Source organism: Pogoniulus pusillus, chromosome 6 (assembly GCF_015220805.1).
Source record: "Pogoniulus pusillus isolate bPogPus1 chromosome 6, bPogPus1.pri, whole genome shotgun sequence".
Taxonomy (NCBI): domain Eukaryota; kingdom Metazoa; phylum Chordata; class Aves; order Piciformes; family Lybiidae; genus Pogoniulus; species Pogoniulus pusillus.
The window spans coordinates 16,119,517-16,144,871 of NC_087269.1; the positions used below are offsets into that span (position 1 = coordinate 16,119,517).

Consider the following 25,355-nt stretch of genomic DNA (forward strand, 5'->3'; position numbering starts at 1 on the left):
TTCCTAACAGTAGTCTCTTTTTTTCAAACCTTTATTTGCTACTGAATTCCTACAGCCTTGCTTGTCCTGTAGAAAACTCTTATGTTTTATTATGCAAGCAAATTCTGACAGGAGAGACTTTGAAACCAATGTGATCTAAATATGCTTTCAGTGTTTGAAATTGTTACGAGTCTTGTAAAACCTGGCTGCTGATCCTCCAGGTATTTTTATTCAGGTACTGTGTTACTATATAAAATACAACAAAAAATTAGGCCAGCCTCTGCTCTGAAACGTCCGCACCTACAGCAAGCTTTCACTAAGAGTTGCAGATGTTCTATGTTTAATCACAGGAAGATTTTGGTTCAGAGATGTAACTATTGCTTAGTGCTACTTACAAATAAAATCAGGTAATTCTCTGGCATTTTAATGATACAGGGTAAAGTGATTTAAATATATACTATTTAATATGACTTAGCAAAGTAGAATAGCCAGATTAAACGTTATGCTTCTGTTGACTGAGTGTTCAAACAAAGAGATCATAGAATCATAGAATCAACCAGGTTGGAAAGACCTCCAAGATCATCCAGTCCAACCTAGCACCCAGCCCTACCCAGTCAACTAGACCATGGCACTAAGTGCCTCATCCAGTCTTCTCTTGAACACCTCCAGGGATGGTGCCTCCACCACCTCCCTGGGCAGCCCATTCCAATGCCAATCACTCTCTCTGGGAAGAACTTCCTCCTAACATCCAGCCTAGACCTCCCCCAGCACAACTTGAGACTGTGTCCCCTTGTTCTATTGCTGGTTGCCTGGGAGAAGAGACCAACCCCCACCTGGCTACAACCTCCCTTCAGGTAGTTGCAGACAGCAATGAGGTCACCCCTGAGCCTCCTCTTCTCCAGGCTAAACAACCCCACCTCCGTCAGCCTCTCCTCATAGGGTTTCTGTTCCAGGCCCCTCACCAGCTTTGTTGCCCTTCTCTGGACATATTCCAGCACCTCAACATCTCTCTTGAATTGAGTGGCCCAGAACTGGACATAGTACTCAAGGTGTGGCCTGACCAGTGCTGAGTACAGGGGAAGAATAACCTCCCTTGTCCTACTGGCCACACTGATACAGGCCAGGATGTCATTATTATCAGATCACACATTATAGTCAGGGAATCATTCAAAAGTTTACATCTATCTGAAAGTGAACATTGGCTTAGGTTTTCTGTGAAAGAAAACCTGCCCTACAAGATGCCTGACTTTACTGTTTTATCTCTTCATTGGGAGGGAAGATCATTTGTGCCTGCTTGCTTTGCAGTATTTATGATCAGTGTCAAGAAATTGGAGTTTTCAGAGGTTTACTTTCAAATATTCTATATGGATTTTGTGGAAAATATATAAAATGTAAGAAGAAGTTTTCTGTTCCCACATGACTTAGCCTGGTTATCTATGCTCATTACAGGTAGTCATGTCAGAAGATACAGGTAATTCACTAAGAACATTATCCACAAATGTATGCCTCTAAATCTCTGAGCAGATAATTTATTCAGCTGTTTCACTGCTGCAGTTTATCTGTTAGTCTTTTACTTTTGCAGTCATTAGTTTCATAGTTTTGTTATGGAGGGTCCTTGAATTTGTGGTACTTGCTAACTATAGAAGTAATAAGTGGTCAGTTGTAGGATTTTGCATCTTCATGTTAGATGAGTTTGCAGACATATCAGATAGTGAAAAATATACTTGTACTGGCAGAGTTCATTTCCAAAAAATAACCAGCTTCACCAGATAAAAAATGGATGCAGGCAGGCAGGCCCAGAGAGTTGTGGTGAATGTGGCAGCCTGTCACAAGTGGTATTCTTCATAGCTCAGTATTGTGGCCTAATTTCTTTAGTCTTTTAATTAATAATCAGGATGAGGGGATTGAGAACACCCTCAATGAGTTTGCAAATGCAGCAGTTTAGGAGGCTGTGTCAATCTGCTTGAAGTTAGGGAGGACCTACACAGGAATCTGGAATAAGTGAAGGGACAAGAGGAAACAGCTTCTTGCAACACCAGAGGACCTTTAGTTTAGATAATATGAAACTCTTCCTCCCCAGAAGGATTGTCAAGCCCAGGAATAGGCTGCCCAGGGAAGTGGCGGAGTCACCATTTCTGAGGATGTTTAAAAGACATGTAGATGTGGTGCTTAGAGACATGACTTAGTGGTGACCTACCTAGGTTACTAAAGCTTGGACTTGAGGATCTTAAGGGTCTCTTCCAACCAAAGCAATTACAGTATCACAGTATCACAGTATTGTTAGGATTGGAAGAGACCTCACAGATCATCAAGTCCAACACTTCACCACAGAGCTCAAGGCTAGACCATGGCACCAAGTGCCACGTCCAATCCTGCCTTGAACAGCCCCAGGGACGGCGACTCCACCACCTCCCCAGGCAGCCCATTCCAGTGTCCAATGACTCTCTCAGTGAAGAACTTTCTCCTCACCTCGAGCCTAAATCTCCCCTGGCGTAGCCTGAGGCTGTGTCCTCTCGTTCTGGTGCTGGCCATCTGAGAGAAGAGAGCAACCTCCTCCTGGCCACAACCACCCCTCAGGTAGTTGTAGACAGCAATAAGGTCACCCCTGAGCCTCCTCTTCTCCAGGCTAAACAATCCCAGCTCCCTCAGCCTCTCCTCGTAGTGCTGTGCTCAAGGCCTCTCACCAGCCTCGTCGCCCTTCTCTGGACACGCTCAAGCATTTCAATGTCCTTCCTAAACTGGGGGGCCCAGAACTGAACACAGTACTCAAGGTGTGGTCTAACCAGTGCAGAGTACAGGGGCAGAATGACTTCCCTGCTCCTGCTGACCACACCATTCCTGATGCAGGCCAGGATGCCACTGGCTCTCTTGGCCACCTGGGCACACTGCTGGCTCATGTTCAGGCGGGTATCAATCAGCACCCCCAGATCCCTCTCTGTTTGGCTGCTCTCCAGCCACTCCGACCCCAGCCTGTATCTCTGCATGGGGTTGTTGTGGCCAACCACTATTCTATACCACTTTGGAATTTTGTTTCTGGGATTATTGATGTCAGTAAAATTCATTCTTGCAAATCAAAGAGATGAGAAACAAGAATCAAGAGCAAATGACTGTATTCTATATTCTCTCTTTATGGATTTAAGAGTGTTTTCCACCTACAGAGAACACTTCTTTCTGAGCTTCTGCTACTGGCAGATCTGGTAACAGTGAAGTCCTCTAGTAAACCTAGGCAGCCATTTGACCTGGAAAGCTGAGCAATTAGAAGCTTTTATAGTTTTGCAAAGTTGGCAGTGGCTGCTGCTCATTGCTTTATCTGCAGTGTTCTGTGAATGATGTATCATTCCTAGCTTTTAATTAATACTCCTTAATTATCATTTATCAAGATAAGTCTCCTTTCTCTTTGCTTGTCCTTTTCTTACAAAGTTTTACCATCACTTCTGGCTGAGTGCTCCAAGAAACCCTGCAATTTATTTTTTTTTTTAAGAAACTTACCCTTTGACCTTTTTATATATGATAGAAAAGCTTTGCTTTTGCTTCTGGTTAAAATCTGGGATAGAGATCACCAAAAATAGATTTCCGTGTATGTCAGTTTTTAAACAACAGGGAAAAGCAAATGTTTGTGCCATCATCAGATACAGAATATTTTCCATAGCTCAACTTGGTAAGACTAAAACCGACAGCAGCAAAATATCTCAACGTTAAAGCTAAAAATTGGGGTTGATGCTTATGAACTCAGGCAATTGTACCTTTATTTCTCACTTTTCAATATAGAAAGTTAAGGACAAGATGTCAACCTAATTTTTTACCAGTAAATCTAAATCCATGGTTTTCTGGGGTCAAGTCATTAATTGAAGACAGTTTGTCTATGATTTAAATAGCAGGGTCATTCAAAATCATTCTTTTATGTACGGCATTAAAAGAGAATGCTTTTTGCTGCCTTGACATTAGCAGATTGGATTAGATTGTATGGAGTATGAAGGAAAAAGTGTTCTAGAAAATAATAAGAAGTCTAAGACCATGGGAGGAAAGTTATTTCCATAATGTTTTAATGCTTCACTACTGCTTGTTACTTTTAGTAACGCCTAGTTGGTAAGATTTTAAGTTCTAGGCTACCTGGATGACTCTTGAGATGATGAATTTGAAATGTAGAATTGGATAACATTGCATGAATCCTAACGTAAGGTTTTATTCGTTAGGACAAGTCTGAAAGAAGTAAACTTCTAATTTGCAAAGAGTAAGGGGGAAAATCTGGATTTCTAGTATTTTCTTTCCATATGAGCCCATTGAGATGTAAGTAGTGGTTGCATATCCTATAGATAAATGTTGCAAGTGTGGCCAGCTGTAAATCCAAATTATCATTCATGAGAGGTGACAATGTTTTTGATACATCTTACTCTGAAAAGGAAGCTAAAGTCGATATTTACACATAATTAGATAACTGATATTCAGAAAAAAATCTTGTTGGAAAAAAGAACTGTGAAGTGGTTCATCTTTGTAGTTTGTGATTTTTACCTGAGCTATAATTTGCAGCATCTCATTTAAAATTTCTGGTGTGTAGATTCTCAGTAACTCTAGTCTTTGTGGAGTGCAGGTTAATTCTTGAGGATGGCACTCCCTTGCGTTCTGCTGCTCTGTATAAGTACTGGATTTTCTTTCTCTACCAGTATTTCTGAATAAAGACAATATAAGGATAGACATATGAAAAAAAGAAAAAGCCCCATGTTTAAACTTACGAAACATCTTACACAATACTTTGTAGAATGTTTTCCATGTGCAGCCTTGGTGTGTAAAAGTAGTGTCTTCAGAATTGAGACATCAAGTCATTCAGGATGCTAACACTCATGTCTTTCGCTGGCTTCACTTGAAAGTGTTTCTGTATGCTTCTCTTTAGGATTGAAAGTATTCTGTGCAAATGAAAATCATGTCCTTGATGTCTGAGGTACTCAGGCGTGGGAGGAGAGGGGTTAACTTTCAGGGGTGCTCTTTCCTTAACTTAAGACCCATGGCAAATCCTAAAAATGTTAAAACTACTCCCAAAAATCAATCAAAATATTTTCAAGTGGGAACCAAAATTAAGCACAGAGTGCTTTCCTTTAGCATGTAGTGAATATGGACATTAGAAGAATTCAAAACCTGCTTGTATGCTTTCCACATCAGAAAAAAATTCCTTTCAGAAATCTGTTTCATCTTTTCTCAAAAAAATGTGGGTTTGATTTGTTGATGACAAAAACATGGTAGCTGGAAAGACTTAACAGAAAGGACTTTGTGGTTTCCATGGATCTTCTGTGTAAATGCTTTTTGATTTTAAATGGCCCTCTGGGTTTGTGACTGAATACTTCTTGTAGACCAAGAAGATTTAATAATCAAAATGATATTATTTTTATTTAGTGTGTGGTTTCTTCATGTCTTAAACAAGACTGTTTGTACTCTCACCTTGCCTGAGGATATATCTTACTCTAGCTGTGTGATTAGATTTTAGATACATGCAGTTGAAAATAAACCCAATTACCTAAATAGATGGAAGGCAGAAGTAAATCGTGATTAGCACATAATTGTAAAACCAGAGATGCAGAAGCCTGAAACACTAACTGTTTAATTTGGGGGATGTAGCACCTAATACTTAACAGTATTTTAAAGACAAGAAGTTTATTACCTTACTGGTAAAACCTCCAGAAACAATAAAAATGCTTTAGTGCCATGAAGTTCTCATATTTAAAATCCAGTTGAGCTACCTCCATGTATTATCTATGCACATACAGTATAAATATGTCTTAGGTATTGTAGGTGGATATCATTCAAGAATATGCATTGGATATGCTGAACAAATCTAGCAGAGGAAATTAAATGTACTACTGTTCTGTAAACTTCACAAGAGAACATTTTATAAGGACATTTAAATATATTACAGGCTCACAGGATGTTAGGGGTTGGAAGGAACCCAAGATCGTTGAGTCCAACCCCCCAACCAGAGCAGGACAGTACTATCTAACATAGATCACAGAGGAACACATCCAGATAGGCCTTGAAAGTCTCCAGAGAAGGAGACTCCACAGCCTCTCTGGGAAGCCTGTTCCAGTGCTCTGTGACCCTTACAGTAAGGAAGTTCCCCCTTGTGCTGAGGCGGAACCTCTTTTGCTGCAATTGCTCCTTGTCCTATCACAGGGAGCAAGTGAGCAGAGCCTGTCCCCCCCCTTCCTGGCCAGCCTTCAGATACTTATAAACATCTATCAAATCCCCTCTAAGTCTTCTTTTCTCCAGACTAAAAAGCCCCAGGTCTCTCAGCCTCTCCTCATAAGTCATCCCCTCCAGTACCCTAATCATCCTCCTAGCCCTCTGCTAGACTCTCTCCAGCAGATCCCTGTCCCTCTTAAACTGGAATTTAAATTAAAATTTAAATTTAAATTGGAATGAAATAGGAATTTATTTAATATTAAAGGTAAGTGTGTTTCTGAGACTACTCTGTATAATAGTAATCACTGAATGGTTGACAGAAACCAGCTGATTCATTTAGCAGCTTTACATACAATTATGTGCATTTTGTTGAAGAAAGAGAAGAATCTGAAATGGCAGATGTCACAGGGCAGCATTAGGTTTCCTAGACATGTTATTTTAATAGCCTGTGTCAATGAAACGAGCATTATAAGATACTTGAAATGTTCTCTTGTGAAAGTTAGGAATAGCATGTTTTTAGGCAATGTAAAAATTGGATTTGACTGGTCCAGTTGAAGTTTAAAAAAAGTACTGCAGAAGATAAAGCCAAATGGGCTGCCCAGGGAGGTGGTGGAGGCACCGTCCCTGGAGGAGTTCAAGAAAAGACTGGATGAGGCATTTAGTGCCATGGTCTAGTTGACTGGAAGAGGGTTGGGTGCTAGGTTGGACTGGATGATCTTGGAGGTCTCTTCCAACCTGGTTGATTCTATGATTCTATGATTGAAAACTTGCCTACAAAGCACATAAATGTCGAGCTCAATGATGCACAAGAAACGGGGATTCAAGGACTTTTGTTGATGACTGCCGTAATAAAATATGGAATTGACATAAATTCCTCTTCAAAAATGCAATTTCAGAATCTAGTCATACACCAGAACCCTCTGTCAGTGACTTCCACGGTTGACCCAAATTAAAATATATTTTGTCTTGCTAATGGTTTCATTTGGTTCCTTTGGCAGGCTTAATGAAATACTGCATTAAGTAAAATCAAAGAAATCCACATTTTCTATTTAGAATTCAAGGTCATAAAACATTGATACCAATATAATGTAAATTGGGTATTAAATATAAGGGTGCAGCACTTAGTATCTTTGCATGCTTTACTTTTCATTTCACTTTCATATTGTATTAAATGGCATTGTCATATATAGGCTGCTATCAGAATTTCTTGTCTTGATGAGGGTTGACGGGTTAATGGCTCTTTTCTCCCCTTTGAAAGACAGAAGAACAACCTGATGGTAATTGACTTTCTAAAGGTGCACTGCAATGCTCAGTGAAGCAGTTGTATTTGATTCAGTAGGCTGGAACTGCAAAAATAATTTCATCTAACAGCTCTAGACCAAAGTAGTCAAATGCCTGGGAAAATGAGGTGGCAATGAATTGCTTCAAGCAGAATATCAGCCACTTTACTACTAAAAATTAACTCTGGAAGCAGAATTGAAAGGCCTGTTGTGTCCCTTACAGATAAAGTTATTGTGCAAATAGAAAATACTCAATGCATGAGTATTATTTCTCCTGCTATTATTTCTCTCTAAGCATTGACATAAAGTTTTTTTCTCATGAGCTCAATGCTCTTTTTAAACTCTTAAAAATACACATGGATTTTTTTTATTATAATAAATCTCTTTTCCTTATCATCAGTATGCTTCTTAATATTTTCCTTACCTCTTTCCTTCAGAAGTATTCAGCATGAATACCTCCTTACTCTGACTTAAATTATTTATTCATTAATCCTGAGCAGTGTGATAGTTTGAAGCTAGCCAGAATGTTTTGGTGAGAAGAATTAGATTACAGGCTGTGAAAGGGGAACAGTGGTGATGTCTACTTCACTCATAGGCTTGCTGAGATGTATAAGAACAAGAATGTAAATCTAGATAACAGAGTCGCTGTCTGGGCTTTGGGCTGCATCTCTCTCTCTAACCTAACCTGCCATCTGTGCAACTAAATCCATCTGCTTCCTAACCCCCCTGGCCGACCCTTCAAACTTCCTCGGGCATAAGGCAAGATAAGATCTTGGGTAAGGTAGAGGAGTGGGAAGAAGGTGGAAGGGTGCTTGAGAGCCCCTCCTGGGATCTCGGGTTTCTGGGAGGGCTGTTGTGTTTCTGTGTGACTAAATCCATCTGCTTCCTAAACCACTCTGGCCAACCCTTCAGTCTTCTTTGGGCATAAGGCAAGATAAGATCTTGGGTAAGGTAGAGGAGTGAAAAGAAGGTGGAAGGGCGGTTGAGAGTCGTTCCTGGGGACTCAGGTTTCTGGGAGGGCTGTTGTGTTTCGGTATTACCTTTTACCTTGTATATTTCTGTATATAACTGTATATATTGTAAATACCTGCTTGTATCTTGTGCTAAACTGTAAATATAAAGCTTCGTTCCATTTCCAGAGCAGCTGAGTCTAGTCTGGGTGATTTTCCACAGTGTGGGCGGGGCAGGTAACACCCAAACCATCACAAGTAGGAATAGAAGTCGATAGACCTAAAGTGCAGCATGGAATGCACTGTAGGAAGCATCTCAGTCTTCGATGTCTAACAGATCCCAAGGCAATAAAGCAAGCATACAACAAACAAACCAAAAAGGGCAAGGTCTTTCTTTCTCCTTAGATGCAATGTCTCTTCAGGTTGGTCTAGCTCACCAAAACACAAAGGTTGTCTATGAAACTTACTTCTCTTTATTCTGAATTCTAACATTTTATTTTTAACTTTGAGTTCTTAAATTCTTTTTTCTTCTTTTCTTTTTTTTTTTATATGAATTTTTGTTTCTCTACACTCTCTACTAATCTTAGTTAAGAAACCTAGGCTCTTCAGCAAAGCCATGATCTAAAACTAACATGGTATTTGTGAATATGCTCATAAATCAAGACTATTTGTGAATAGCTTTCAAAATGACATTTTTTTTATTCTTTAATTAAAAGTATATTTTCAAAATTCATATGAAACCTCCTTTTTTTATTTTATAAAAATTCCTAAGAAAAAGGACCATGAAATTATGTGAGGCATGAAAAATTCAGGAAGAATAATTTGAAAAGAAGGCTTATAAATTCAGCCCTCTACAAAGCAGCTCCTTGTCTGCCTGCCGGGTACTTGAACTGTGGCATCTGGTTAGCTCAGAAGTTAATGACCATTTTCTGTATGGATCATTTTCACAAACATGTTAAAATCAAAGCCCAGCTCAAGGAAAAATAAAGGAGGAAAGTTGTCTTGCTGTGACTTCTCTTTTATCTCATATTTATTTTGCATGTGGCTGATAGATTGACATCTCTTCCTATATGAAATATGCTGTAGAAGTAAGTGGGGATAAATAAATGAAACTTTTTCTTTTTAACTGATGTTTCACTGGTATTTTGATATACCTTTTTAATATCTATCATGCACCTTTCCAGACATGCACATTCAGAGATGAATTCTTGTAAATATACATATGTTTTGAGTAACATCAGCAGTAAAGGCTATTTGAAGCTATTAGGTCACTTTCTGATATGTCACCATTCTGTCAAACTGCAGGAAAATAAAAATTGAAATCTCTCTTGCATTATATTTACAAAGCCAAGGTTTGTCTTTTTGGAAGAATTCATTCCAGAGTCAAGGTTGTTAATCTGGAAGCAGTTTTGGGCTAGAGAATAGCCAGATGCTTAAGGAAGAAATTCATCACAGAGTGGAACTCTCCTTTTACTTGCTGACTTACTGAATAATATTTATGGAAATAAACTTGGAAGAATATATTATATGTTAAGTTAGCATAATGAATGCTGCCTGCAGGCTATTGCAGTCATTCTTGCTGACATTATCCTGTTTCTATTAGATTGGCTGTGTAGCTCCCAGTATTCTGTGGTAGTTCGCCTTATAAGAGGAGTTCTTGCTGAAAGGAATCTGGAAAACAGTAAACTATGATGTCAAGAGAGGGACATCACCTCAAGCAATGTCTTCTGCTCTGTTGGGCTTTTTTTTCGTGTGTGTTTGTGTCAGTGCATGTAATAAAAAGTATTGCACTTGCTAGTTTCAGGCAGCTGCAACAGGAACTTAGGGGTTCCAGCTAATGTTCAATGAGTGTGATTCCTCCCTCTACAAATCACTGCACATCATTTGCACTTGTCTGCACAGCCTGGTTTTCAGGCCATAGGTGTTGCCTACACTGCAGCTATGAGGTGTGAGTGCAGCATGCTGAGGCGTACCAGGCTAGCTTTAATCTAATTAGCCTGGGTAACAGTATTAGTGTAGATGTGATAGAATGAGCTTCAGTAAATAAATGTATGCTGATGCGAAAGCCTGCTAGGAATCATCAGGACATCCCTGGGTGGCCAGCAACAACAATGTTCAAATTTTTAAAACTCTTCCCAAGGGCTGTTGAAGTAACAGCTTGGCAATTGCTTCAAAGCTCCAAGTCATCCCACAGATTGTTTGAAATTAGAGATAGTAAACTAAAAATAATAATATTAAACCAATTTTTAAAAATTCTAATAGATTAACTGCTTGTCAGTATCTCATTTTAGCTGAAAAAAAACCCAAATAATTTCTTCCCTGTGGTTCTCCAGTCTTTAAAGACTTGCATGCATGGCTCTTTTGACTACAGCCAAACCCTCTGTGTTAGCTGGCTCGAATAAAACAGTCACACCTGTCAGAGCACAGTTCTGTCCTCTTACTGCTGCCTACAGAGCTTCATTACTGAGTTTCACTGCTGGTTGCCTGAGTATCAGCGTTTGCATTCTTGAACGGTAGAAGAGTAACACAAGCAGATGAAATTGGCTCTGGATGCTGAGTAACCTCATGTGTTCTTTTGTGAAGAAGAGACAGCCTACTGGCTTAATAAGAAAAAATAGAAAACTAACTCAGAAGTAGAAAAGATAATAGAAGGTAGAAGCTGGGTACTGAAACAATAGACATAGACCTTTAAAACCAAAGGACAGTCATGAGAGTAAGTAGTAAATGTAAGTTAGGCAAAAAAAATAGGAAAAGATTGTTCATTATTTTCAAAATAAGAAAATATAATTGAGAGGAGGGAAAAAAAGATGATTGAAAAGTTTGTATTTGCTCAACCTACAAGGTTCATCCTGCTCTGTTCTGTTGTTCTGGGAAAGAGCATAACTGGACAGGAGCTTTGCCCCTTACATTTACTGTTGTATGGCTGAAAGATATCAGAAATGCTGTAACAACAAAACCAGCAGAACCCAGTTCTTCTCCAGCTACAACCCTTTCATTCAGATCACTGTAACTGGTCTGGAAAATCTGAGTGCCCAGGCAGTGGGGCCAGCATTATACAAAGTCACAGTGGATGTTAGTATTAGGGCCGCACAGGAATAGAGCACGTAGGCTTCTCCTCCAAAGTCAGGCTTTGCAAGAGAGTAACAGATCATTGTCAAGGCTTAGTGAATACTGGGAGGGAACGACCCCAACCAGGAGATCTTTCAGATATGACTATATTTTTCTAGCTCCTGCTTGAACTCAGAGACAAACTCTTGGATGCCAAGATTTGCACAGTCTTTTCATTTACAGTAATGGAGGTAATGGAGAGCTTCCTTGTGTTTAAACATAGGAAGTCTCATTCTGAAACAGGCTTTCTGTGTGACCTTGAACACTTAATCTCTCCTTGCTTGTTTTCTCATCTGTACAATAGGCATAATAATGTTTATCGACCACACAGGGAGTTGTAAAGCTAAATTAATTAATCCTATAAAGCGCTTTGATAAAAGGTTTTCTAGAAGAATAAAACATCACTATCTATTATCTGCCTTTTCTTCTCTTTTTATTCATGCTCTATCAATTCTTACTTCTACTTGCCCTAATCATCTCATCTGGGTGAAGAAGAAGAAATTGATAAAAACTAATGATTACATAGGGTAATGGCACCAAGGGAGGAGAAAATAAGTTATCCAATCCGTCAACAGCTAGTTGAAGATAAGAAATTTGGCAAGAACCAAAGATGAGGACAGACTTTCTAGCAAGATCTGCTGTGACAGGACATGGAGTGACAGTTTTAAACTGAAAGGAGAGAGGTTGAGACCAGATCTAGGGAAGAAATGTTTTACCATGAGGGTGGTGGAATGGTGGCACAGGTTTTCCAGAGAGGCAATAGATGTCTCATCCCTGGAAGTGTTCAAGATCAGGTTGGACTGGGCTCCGAGGAACCTGTTTTTATTGAAAATGTTCCTGCTGGCTGCAGAGAGGTTGGACTTGATGATGACCTTTGAAGGTCTCTTCCAACCCAAACCATTCTATAATTCTATGATAGAAACTAATGTTTGGAAAGATTGGTCTAAAATTCTTAATTTAGGAGTACTTCCTCACAATTAACATGTGTATGGAATTTCTTCAACAGTCTTTCTTCGCTTTCATGACTTCACAGCGTGATCTTTTCTACTTCATAGACTCTTTAAGACATTGATAAGCTCAGACAAATGGGCAAGAGTATGCACTGTTTCTCTTACAATTTAATTTCCATTTATTTGGGTTTAATTTCTGTTTGTGCTATTTCAGTCCCATTCCTCTCTTACTGACTTTTCTTCTATTTGGCAGTCTTTTTTCCCTTCACCTTTCAAGAATCCCAAATCCACATATGAAGAATCATTTGTATGTGCTGTCATGTGCTGTGTTTTGCTTTTTCTTCTTTTTTTCTTTCTTTCTGTTTTTTTTTTTTCTGTTTATTTTTTTTCCACCTTTTTTTTTTCTTCCAGTGAGACAGGGCAAGCATTGTGCTGTGTTAGATATCAGTACAGTGGAACTCAGGTACACTGAAAGCAATTGGCTTCACCTTATGTCATTTCTAGGAGGTATTTTCTTTCTCATAGGAATGAGCCAGGACAGGAATTTGGCTGGATTTTGCCAGATTTCTGAAGCAGTGTAGAGCTAAGTGCTTCCAGAACATCTGATGCTACTGCTGTCTTCAGCAGCCTACTGAAAGTGTGAGATGTGAAGCAGATTATCTAATACTCAAATACTGGTTTGTCTGAGACTTTAGATAAAGATACAATTTAAATGGAAGCATCCAATCTGTAAAAAGTGGCAGCTCTGCAAAAAATGAAATTACAGCTTGCATTGTAGGTAAATTCTATGGTGTAATCACTTCAGATGAGTTTGAAGCACAGTTTCCTATACTTGGTTCTATTTTTCTGCTCCTTACTATTTCTTAGATAAATTGAGATTAACTTTTCTATGTCTCACTGCTTACCCTAGTCATTTCCTGAATTTCAAAACTGTCATTGAACATGTCTTTGTTAAAAATAATAATAAGCTGTTAAACTATCTTATTCAACATGCTCAAGTCGAAAAATATGTACACTCATTAAACTGCAGTGAATGAATGGATTTTGTAAGGAGGCAGCTTGCTCATTGGAATTTGTTGAGCTCTACAGAATAAGCCAAGTTTGAAGAAAAAAATGTATACTTAATGACTTTGAAGTTATAAAGTTAAAAAATCTGAAGGGCTTTTTGATGAATGTAGAGGATGATTCTCTCTGCACTGTTCACAACTCAAACCACCAGGATAAAGATTGGTTCTGAATGTTAACATGAAATTTTCTGAGGCCTGGCCTCTAATTCTGCTTTGGAAAGAGTAGGGAAATGAGGTTAAGATATTATAACACTAATTCTGGGTTCAATTTAAGTGCTCTATTTCTCTTAAGCTCTATTTCTGTAAAAATCCTGCCTTGCAACAGCTGTGAAATTTCCTAATCTTTTTAACATGGTATAGAAAACTAGTGGTCAGACTCTGGCCAGAAGATGGCTCACACATTATCAGGTTCTGCACAGACTCAGTGAATGAACAGCACAGTAGTGATTGGGAAGTGTCTCCTGCACCAGGCCACTGGCTTGAAAACAAACTTTGTTTACTGAACAGAAAAGCAGTGGTTAAACCAGGAAATCAGTCAGGATGTTCAGAGAACCATCTGAGCTTCTAGGTTTGATGGAACATGTTCCTTTTTTCTCTTTGAGCAGCATTCCTTCCAGCTGTGGCCTTATATGCACAGGGGCCAGTGTTCTGCACCTCACAGTATCACAGTATCATCAGGGTTGGAAGAGACCTCACAGATCATCAAGTCCAACCCTTTACCACAGAGCTCAAGGCTAGACCATGGCACCAAGTGCCACGTCCAATCCTGCCTTGAACTGCCCCAGGGACGGCGACTCCACCACCTCCCCGGGCAGCCCATTCCAGTGCCCAATGACTCTCTCAGTGAAGAACTTTCTCCTCACCTCGAGCCCTCAGAGACCATGGTGGTGGAAGTGCTGTGCTCCATGCATAATTTTGTGGTTTGCTTATATAGATGGAAAATGTGATGATGGTTTATTTAGCTGAATTTGGACACAAGAATGCAGGATGCCAACTTCAGTGAGAGATCCCCTAGGATCATTGTGGCCTAATGATCATGCATTGCAATGACAGCTGTTTCCGAGTAGTTCAATGGCATTTAACCAGTTAAATGGAGTGAAACTTTCTGCCTTTGAGTACAAGACTTTACAAAAAGGTTAACAATCTTCTTGGGTATTTATGAGATCTTGCTGAAGTCCTGGCAGCCCTCACATTCTAATGCATTTGCAAGGCTGAGAATTGAGTGAGTGAAGAAAAGTGTGGTATATGCAAAGGGATGTTTAATGCTCCTGATTTCTGCAGATTGCTCCTTTGTGCCAAAGAAAAAGAAGACATGTGGACCGCCCCTTTTCTCTTTGCCTTACTGAACTCAATTTCCTTTGTCATCTAGGAGTTAGGAAAATATTCTTGTGATCTCATTGAATTTCCCTGGGAATATTTTCAGGTTAAAATGAATGCAACTGCTTTGTCTGAATATCTTTTAATTATTAATGGTTACATATTTAATAACTCTTATATACAAATATCTAGGTGAGTGGAATAAAGTAGGTTCTTCAATTAGACCGAGTTTTATTCTTCATCTGACTGCAGTAGTAACTACATTTGCCAAAGACATGAGTCAAGAGATTGTTAAAAGTGGGTCCACATAAATATTAAAGATTAAGCTTTCTGCTGTTCATAAAGTACAGTGTTAATTGTGACAGTACTTCATCCTTTGCTTTTCTAGGTTTATGGATGTTTAATATTTCAGCCATATTGCACACTCCAGATGCCTCAAGAAGGTACAATTATTTAAAAAAACAGTATTTGCTTACAATTCCAGCAAATTAACAGTTATTGTCTCTCAACAGATTTTACCTGATTAGTGGCGGAGTCCCTTTTATTATATGTGGGATTACAGCAGCAACCAATATCAATAATTATGGGATTGAAGGCAATGCACCATAGTAAGTATAAACTATCATCATAAAACTTTAAAGGGAAACATACTCTTTTTCTTATGCCAGTAAATGTAACTGCATTCATAAGGGCTACAGGCATGCTATTGGGGATGACATTTCTCATGAAATTTTGTTAAATAATAGCAGCCAGGAGGAAAGGGACCTGGGGGTACTGGTGGATAGTAGGCTGAAGATGAGCCAGCAGTGTGCCCAGGTGGCCAAGAGAGCCAATGGCATCCTGGCCTGTACCAGGAACAGTGTGGCCAGTAGGATGAGGGAGGTTATTCTTCCTCTGTACTCAACACTGGTCAGGCCACACCTTGAGTACTGTGTTCAGTTCTGGGCCCCTCAATTCAAGAGAGATGTTGAGGTGCTGGAAAGTGTCCAGAGAAGGGTGACAAAGCTGGTGAGGGGCCTGGGACACAAACCCCATGAGGAGAGGCTGAGGGAGCTGGGGTTGTTTAGTCTGGAGAAGAGGAGGCTCAGGGGGGACCTCTTTGCTGTCTACAACTACCTGAAGGGAGGTTGTAGCCAGGTGGGGGTCGGTCTCTTCTCCCAGGCAACCAGCAACAGAACAAGGGGACACAGTCTCAAGTTGTGCCGGGAGAAGTTCTTCCCAGAGGCGGTGATTTGCCTTTGGAATGGGCTGCCCAGGGAGGTGGTGGAGTCACCATCCCTGGAGGTGTTCAAGAAAAGCCTGGATGAGGCACTTAGTGCCATGGTCTAGTTGACTGGATAGGGCTGGGGGATAGATTGGACTGGATGATCTTGGAGGTCTCTTCCAACGTGGCTGATTCTATGATTCTATGAACGAACAATGTCTTAATTCAGGCTTTGCTGCTTCACCTCTCTCAATTTGATTTCATTACAGCAAATGGAATCACTTTTCATTTACAGAAATACTCACTTACAGAACTACTCCTCATTTACAGAACTGCTCTTCATTTGCATCCAAATAAGTGAAAGAATATGAAAAATACCTAATGGATAGCAGTGGAACTGCTAATTCATTAAATACTTACAATCACATTCTGCAAATTCATTTTCTACCATGAACTTGTATCTTTCAGATGACTTATTTAAAGTAATTTACAAATAATTATGTTGCAGGGGGAAAGAAAATCCCTCCTTCCCCTTCTCCACCAAAGCAAATTATTTTGAATTTTCACTATCTGGAAATGTTCCAGCCACAATATCTTGTGATCTTGACACAGTCCTCTGGTGAACTGGTGTCTCAGCATTCAGTATACCTTCACAAGCTGTCCAGGCATCATATTGTTATTAATTCTTGGCATGAAACGTGAGATATCAATAAAGTACAGTAAGCCTTTCCATAAAAGAGTAGCAGAAAATGAGTCAGACTGCACCATTAAATGCATCTTGTGTAAATGATCAGCATGGCAATGGATATGTGAGCACTCTGCCAGCACTAGTACTCTGGAGGATGTCACTCTTAATTACTGCTTTGAGCATCCACTGCAATACAATTGAAACTAGTTGCGTTCTGGGTAAGAAAAGTGGAAACAAAGGAGAACGGTTTGTAAATGAGCCATTTGGCTCCTTAAAGGCATTTTTATAGGTAATTGAAATTTAAATTCTGGTATTAAATTAGTACATACCATGGCTAACTGTTTGCTCTGCCTAGGGCCCAACTCATATTCATATATTTATTCAAACTTATCCAATTAGACAATCACTTATAATCAGTGGTATATTAAAAGGCTCATTTATGTTCACAAATGTGAGACATTTTTCATTTTGGTGCAGTTACAGAGGTTGTGCTTCCTTAATCTTGTTAATCATAGCAAATCGATACCTGGTAGCAGAGGCGGTACAGAAAAAACAGGCATGAACAAGGCATGGTTATAAGGCTGAATTAAAAGGCAGCTTCTAACTCAACAGCATCATGAGTTATCTGCCTTATTCATTTTTAATAGTATTAGTACAGCAAATAAAGATGCACAAACTTGGAACTTTTTTTTTTACTGAACTGATTTTTAAGTGATCCACAATGAGATTCCATTTGAAATGAGAGCATCCCAAGAGGCTGTTCCACTGGGGAGCATTCCATTTTCCACTTTGCATCAAATATGCAACATTCAAATGTACTTCAAGTATTCATGTATCTCTGTCCTCTCTGCTTATCCAGTTATATAGGTGGTAGTTTACCTATCTATTCACAGCTATGTCTCAGGGAATATTTTCATGCCCAGGTCTGACAGCAAAATATATGCTCTTCGAAGTGTCTCTAAGTTCATTAATGAATGTGTGTATGTTTTTGTTTAAGGTTCAGATCTTTTAAATTTGAAGTAGTTACTCTGCAGTTTCTTGTGATAAATACCCAGTGGGAGTACCTCCTTTTAGCTGAGAGGTTCTCAGCCTTGGAGAAAACATTCTGCTCTTTTTATAGTAAATCATAGATGATTCCTGGCTTGACAAGAATGTGGTATCGGAAGGTTCCTTGCTTTATTGGAGGGACTACAAGCAGTCACACACACCTAAAGGAGTATGAACTGTCATGCAGTGTCACTTCCAGAGCAGGAATGGATCATGACAGATCACCTGGTCTGTCTTTCTAACCCAGTGGGAAATTAGCTATATCCAAATCATTCCTGACAGTCATTTGAGGTGATTTAAATGCTCTGATAATGGATAGACTACAGTTTATTCCAACAGCTTATTATCCTAATTGTCCTAACAGCTAGGAAACTTTTTGGAAAATCTAATTTAAGTCCTTGCTGCAGCTTAATCTCATTATTTCTTATTCTAGCCCACTCACTCCTTTTTCCAGAAATCCATGCAATATTTAGAATATAAGAACCTAGTAACAGCTGTACGAGCTTATGCAGCCAGCTCAGTTCCCTGTCTGTAACTGTGGCTAAAATCAGATCATAGAGAAGACTGAAAACTAGATGCATACTCCTTCTCCCCCTGACCCAAGTTCTCCCAGTTTCCATGTGGGATTTCATTAGCCAGAAGTGTTTTCTTCATCCATGTTTATTTGATTAGATCATTCATCCTTCAGGACAGTCCTGTTAGTCTGCTACTGAATTATGCAGCCAGCCAAAGCTTATTCAGCTCATAGTGGCCTGTGAACTACTTAAAGCTGCTCTAAACCAGTTACAGTTGTATTATTTAAAGTCTTACATCTACTGATCTGTGCTGCAACAATATTAGGCTACCTGTGTATCACAAACAGACCATTTATTTTTCTGAGGATGTTCAAATTGATGTAGATTAGGTCCCAGAAATTTCAGAAACAGTGCAAAATTCAGAAATGGCATCTCTCTTTTGGGTCTGCTCCCTGCAAAACATAGTGCCTGTTCAACTGGAAGTCTTTTTTCAGCCACTCTTCTTACTCAGGCACTTCTCTGGCAACAATTTTTTTGTTTTAAATCAACTGTAAGAACAATCTTCAGGCTTAAGAGTTTGGATCACAGTTCATTAATAGAAACTCTTGAAATCTGTACATTTCTACTGCTTACACAGATTGTATAAACTATGCCTCATTTGGTTTTTAATCAAAGTATTAGCACTGACACTTTTAATAGCAGAACAAAGCGTTGACATAAATGGTCTTATACTTCACTGCAGTTCTAGATTCTAAACTGACCTACATTTCTGGGAAATGTTCAGCTTTAATATCCTGTAAATTATACTAGACATTTTATTCTATTAAAAATACAAAAGCGATGCCTCAGCTTAATTGATGTTAAAGACACACTCCCTTTCTCCATGACAAATCCTATGAGGAGAGGTTGAGGGAGCTGGGCCTGTTTAGCCTGGAGAAGAGGAGGCTCAGGGGTGATCTTATTACTGTCTACAACTGCCTGAAGGGGCATTGTAGCCAGGTGTGGGGTGGCCTCTTCTTCCAGGCAACCAGCAATAGAACAAGGGGACACAGTCTCAAGTTGTGCCAGGGTAGGTATAGGCTGGATATTAGGAAGAAGTTCTTCCCAGAGAGAGTGATTTCCCATTGGAATGGGCTGCCCAGGGAGGTGGTGGAGGCACCGTCCCTGGGGGTCTTCAAGAAAAGACTGGATGAGGCACTTAGTGCTATGGTCTAGTTGATTGGTTAGGGCTGGGTGCTAGGTTGGACTGGATGATCTTGGAGGTCTCTTCCAACCTGGTTGATTCTATGATTCTATGATTCTATGACGAACAATCCCAAGCTTCTACGACACCACTGGGCCACGCAGCTTAGTCTGAAGGCCCAGTTTCACGTGAGGCAGTTGTCCATCACATCTAATGTGAGCTTTAAAGTGTTCTTGACTCTCTTTTTCTGTTGTTTTCAGTTGCTGGATGGCGTGGGAGCCCAGTCTCGGAGCTTTCTATGGGCCAGTAGCATTCATCGTGCTAGTCACCTGCATCTACTTTCTCTGCACGTATGTGCAGCTGAAGCGCCATCCTGAGCGCAAGTATGAGTTAAAGGAAAAGACAGAAGATCCACAGAGAATACCAAGCACTGAGGTGGGCCATGGTCATATTACAGACTCTGTGTCAGTTCCCCAGCCAACCTGTTCCATGATTTCTTCCTCCTTACTGGAAAATGAGCATTCATTTAAGGCTCAGCTTCGAGCTGCGGCGTTCACTTTGTTCCTGTTTACTGCCACTTGGACCTTTGGAGCACTTGCAGTATCTCAAGGTCATTTCTTGGATATGATATTCAGCTGTCTTTATGGAGCCTTCTGTGTGACCTTGGGGCTTTTCATCCTGATCCATCACTGTGCAAAACGAGATGATGTGTGGCATTGCTGGTGGTCCTGTTGCCCATCTAGAAGAAACACCTATTCTGTCCAAGTTAATGTGCGCCCAAAGGTTAATGTCAATGGTGACACTCAAGTTCATGCACCTTGTCTTCAGGAATCACCGTGTCCCAACAAATCAGCTGTGTTTAACCATCCAGCAGCTAGCCACTGCAAACTTACCAACCTACAGGCAGTTCAAAATCATGTTAACTGCCTTTCGCCTGTGACACCGTGTTGTGCAAAAATGCACTGTGACCAGCTACTCGACGACGAAGCTCACATTCATGTCCACAGCGAGGGAACCTTCAGACCCAACATGCACATTCATAGATGTCTGAAAAGCAGAACTAAGCCACGTTACTTCAGTCGGCATAGGTCTGCAGGTGAAAGAGAATATGCCTATCACATTCCTTCGAGTATTGATGGCAGCATCCACAGCTCACATACAGACAGTCCCCACAGTACACACGATAGCCAGTCAGGTCACAGACGGGCCTGCTGCTCAAAAAGTGATCCATATCCTACTGTCAACCAGCCTGAAAGTAGCGACGCAAGTACTGTAATATATAGTTGTACTAAAATGCCAGAGAGTGACACTGTGCACCATCCTGCTCACTTTGAAATGCACCCACGGACACAGTCATTGCCATTTAATACGACAAATCACAATGGAATTCTCAAGGGAAATGTGCATGAAGCCATGATATACAGCTCAGATAGTACAGGAAATATCAAAACTGGCCCATGGAAAAATGAAACTACTGTGTAGTTCATGGGCCATCGTAATGTGGCTTTTCCCCTAAACCATCATTAGCTTTGTTTTTATTCCAAATGAAGTAAGATGACGTATTTGTGGAGCTCATCAGTGAATTGTACAGCTTTTCCATCTTTATTCCCATTTTCTTAACAAGAGTATAAAAGAGAGAGATAGTGACAGTTTTTAAATGAAGGTATTTTTAAGAGAAACTTATAAAACTATTCTGAAAGATAATTAGAAAATTAAGTCTAGATAATTGAATATGAGAGGCAATATCCTTTTGTTACCCAGAACATTTCTTTAGAGATGCACCATTTTTATTCGTTGTTTTCACTTTTATTCCGCAGTAACTTCAGACACTTTTTATAAACATATCAGCATCTTAAACTTTTACTTATTTATTTTTGTAGCAAAATATTATTAATGGGCCGTGGAGTTTGATCGGAAGCGACTGTGGTGGAAACGGTGAACTGGGTTTTATAAAACTGCAGCTTTTTAGATCTACAAAAGTGATACTGCCTCTAAAAAAAAAATCTTCTGTAGCATATGGCCTGTAAAGTTGTGTAATGTACAGTCTCTGTTCCGTCTTTTTCTTGTTGGAGAGAAGTGCTAGGTAATGTCTCTGTTACATCTATGGTGCTGTATCGGTTGTATTTTGCATGACATACGTCAGGATATACCATTCGCTGTTTTCTAGTGTTACATGTGTTAAAAAAAAAAGAGAAAAAAAAAAAGGTGTTGTACAAGGCTGTGAAAAGCCCTATCAATATTAACCTAGAGCATTATAAATCTACAGGAAAGAAAAAAAAATCACTGCACTAGTTTTAAGTGGCACAATCCTTTGTATAAGGTTATATGATAGCTTTGATAAGGGTCCACTCTAATGTCTTTACAGAGCATGCACTACTCATCGTATGTGGCACTGTGCGGTGTAATAGCAACTGTCTCGACGAGTTTTACACTTCTTTGTAAAGTATGCCTTTTGAACAACTCTGTAAGCTGTTTCACCATCACCTTCCCACATCTGTTAAGGTAGAGCAGTTTTGTCATTAACTCTTTGAGGACTACGGTTATTTTCTTAAAGTAGCTTATTCGACTTCAGAGACGCTGTATGTACGGTACCGTCTGCGTAGTTACTTGCTCAGTGTAGTCCAGAGCCATCAGGAAAGAGAAAATTAATTTTCCAAACTGTACCTTCTCAGACTTCAGCTATTAATTTCACCACTTGCTTTCTGAAAAGCCATTTCCTCCCCTAGCAAATTGTCTTCACCCTTTAATGCTAATTTGACCTTCAGAGCAGTTCTTTGTGTTCATGATTTCTGCTGAATTGTAGGGCATTCCAGGGTCAGTTCCATTCTTTAATAATAAGGCTCTTGGCAAGATTTTTTTTTCATGTTTCCATGAACATCTGGACACAAAGCATCAACTCACAGTACAGAACGGCACCATAATTACCCCTATATGAAATAAAACTGGGTTCTTTTTTTTCCCCTCCAAATAAGAAGGGTCAGTACAATAATGGATTTCAGAAAGTGAATAGGAGCATACAGTTGTGAGAAAAATATCTGCAGTGGAAAGTGAGCAGTGCATCCATAAATAACAGAAAAAGCACAGTTCTGTGTGGCCACATACAGAAAGTTTGCTGTCAGGTCTCAACACAAACTTATGTAGTTGCTAGGTTGCTGCTGAGAGGAAATAGAAAATTCCCTTGAGGGTTCATCAGTCTGCGATTCTCTGTGTACATGTTGCAGAAATCTTCACATACCTTACGCCAGTTTTTTTCTGTTATTAGCAGTTTATTAGTCTCTACTTCCCCCACCCCTCATCCCCCCCTAATATGTAGGAATGCATTTCCTAATAATGTACATAAAGATGACAATTATAAGTGTTAGAATGTTATAAAAACATGTAAGTCAGATGATGAATGTGTTCTGCAGTGTTGCAGGTGGGAATTAGTACTCAAAGGGTTAATGCTCAGTATCTGAGTGCAAGAAATCTGGGGGTTCTTTTTTTCTGTATTTTTGTAAATTTGAAATCTATATTGTAAACTCCAGCAGTGCAATGTATCCATCCCAGATTGTGTATTTTTAAAAGGTGAGCAAGAAGAGTGCACTAGATGGTTGTCAAGTTTTAAGCCTATATACCACAGTTTCATAACTTCTTCTTTAGCTAATACAAAAAAAAAAAAAAGAAAAAAAAAGAAAACAAGAAAAAAGAGGGAAAAAAAGCAGAAATGCCTGAGCTTTATTATGTATATGCTGTATATGCTTGAACTGTCTCTAAACCAAAATACAGTATTTTCCTTTGTTTGCATAATGAAATGTTTTCTGTTTAATAATGGTTTTCATTTAATATTGCTTTTATTCATTCCATGTAGACAGTGAGTCCTAAACAAGCATAGACATAATAAGAAATACCACTTCTCTGTGTCTCAGCACTCTGTATATGTGTATCCTGTAATAGCAAAATCCTAGGAGGTCTGTAGACCGTTATGCAAAATATTCCACACACACAGCCAAGTGAAATACTCAGTCTGTGAGAACCCACTCGGTGAGCTGCTTTAATTCGGCTTGTGTTTTAATCACCCCTGTCATTTTGTCTGAGAGGTGAGTTCCATCTCCATAATGGCTTACAAAGAAGTAAATAGGTGCTGCTTTCCACAGAATATCTTATGCGATAAAACTCTCTGGAATTGAAACGTAAAATATTAAACCACTTTTCTTATTGTGTTAAAAAATAACTTAGTGAATACTTCTGGGCTAATTTGGAAGAGATGTGTTATGCAATAAGCTGTTTGCATATTATTTTTTCAAGAGAATATACAGTATAACTACAGAGTAGAAGAAACATGATATTAAATAAATATAAAAAATGTTTTGTAACATCACATTTGATCAAAATGCTTTTTGGACTTTTTTTCTTCTTCTTTATTCCTCCCCCCCCCCCCCGTAAGATAAATGAGATAATTTCAATGCTTTGGGAGTATGACCTTGTTTTATTGTGGGGCTTTGGTCAATTATAGTCAGTGAACCATTACTTCTTTACCTGATTTTCTTTCCTATAAAAATAAAGTCAATGAAATGAGTGATGTATAAGAGATATGTTGTCCTAGTAAATTCCTCATGGACATACAAATGCAACATGATTGAAAGCCAGCATTAGTTTTGGTGAATCATAGAATCAACCAGGTTGGAAGAGACCTCCAAGATCATCCAGTCCAACCTAGCACCCAGCCCTATCCAGTCAACTAGACCATGGCACTAAATGCCTCATCCAGGCTTTTCTTGAACTCCTCCAGGGACGGTGCCTCCACCACCTCCCTGGGCAGCCCATTTGGCTTTATCTTCTGCAGTACTTGTTTTAAACTTCAAATGGACCAGTCAAATCCAATTTTTACATTGCCTAAAAACATGCTATTCCTAACTTTCACAAGAGAACATTTCAAGTATCTTATAATGCTTGTTTCATTGACACAGGCTATTAAAATAACATGTCTGTTCAGTTTCTGTCTGAGATCAAGCAAGAGGTATTTCATTACAGAAAAAAACCCCAAACTTGGGGGAGAATAAGGCAATCAATAGAAATTTGAAGGATTATTACTCCAGTACTACCAGGGTAAAATATGCTCTGATGCTGCAGTATTTTTTTCTGCATATAAAAGTTCCAGTTTTCATCACCAAATTTCAGATCATATGGGTGACTCAAGTCATAAAGATTGTTTTTTCAGAGGAATTCCTGCCCAGCCTCATATAAAGAGTTTTGGTGTGAAAAATAAAACACGTTATGCCCAATCCTGTGTGTGGTTCCCAAGAAGTCTGTTGGTTGTGTCTGCACTAATGTGACTGAGCTGTTGCTGTCATTGGCCTTGAACACATGTTCTCCTTCACCAAACGGCTGCCAGCCAGCTATGCTGTGGGTACTCTATCCAGGTGTCAACCTGCCATGAAAGCCTTCACTGAAGCTCTAAAGCCTTCACTGCAGCTCTAAAGTGTTCTTGCTGTCTAAACCAAAGTCTGTGTTTACAGCAAAGTCAAGACCACCTTTGATGGACAATGCAGGCAATTGGGCAGCCTCCATTTGAACACCGAATGCTCAAGGCAGATAAACCTACTGAAAGTGGCTTTAAGCACTATAACTCCTCCTTCCTCTAGTTATCTGCCAAAACCACCTGCCTAGTAGATCTTCTGCCTACAGACATCTGGCAAATCTAGGCAAAGTTAGTCAGCTTACCTAAAAATTCCTGGTTAGCTGAAATGAGAGTGAAACAGTGCAACAAGGTTAATTACCAGAAAACCCAAACTGGAGGAAACCTTTATTTTGGATGCTCTGTCACAAAGCTGCTGCATGTGTGGGGGTATGGGTCTAAGCATCCTGGATGTCCTGAAGATCTGAAATCACTCTCTGCAAACACTATAAATGCTTACAAAGC

The 25,355-nt window shown here is 39.5% G+C and overlaps 1 protein-coding gene across 3 annotated transcripts in view; it reads left to right on the plus strand.

The window, feature by feature from the left end:
- The window catches only part of LOC135176046 (adhesion G protein-coupled receptor A3-like), a 293,150-nt gene extending 269,337 nt beyond the window's left edge, over positions 1 to 23,813 (plus strand). For all 3 annotated transcript variants that reach the window (XM_064144647.1, XM_064144649.1, XM_064144650.1), the window contains 2 exons: positions 15,332 to 15,427; positions 19,717 to 23,813. In XM_064144647.1, the coding sequence (XP_064000717.1) occupies positions 15,332 to 15,427; positions 19,717 to 20,938 (1,318 nt within the window). In that variant the 3' untranslated portion in view covers positions 20,939 to 23,813. The remainder of the gene's footprint in view (positions 1 to 15,331; positions 15,428 to 19,716) is intronic.
- The last annotated feature ends 1,542 nt before the right edge of the window (positions 23,814 to 25,355 follow it).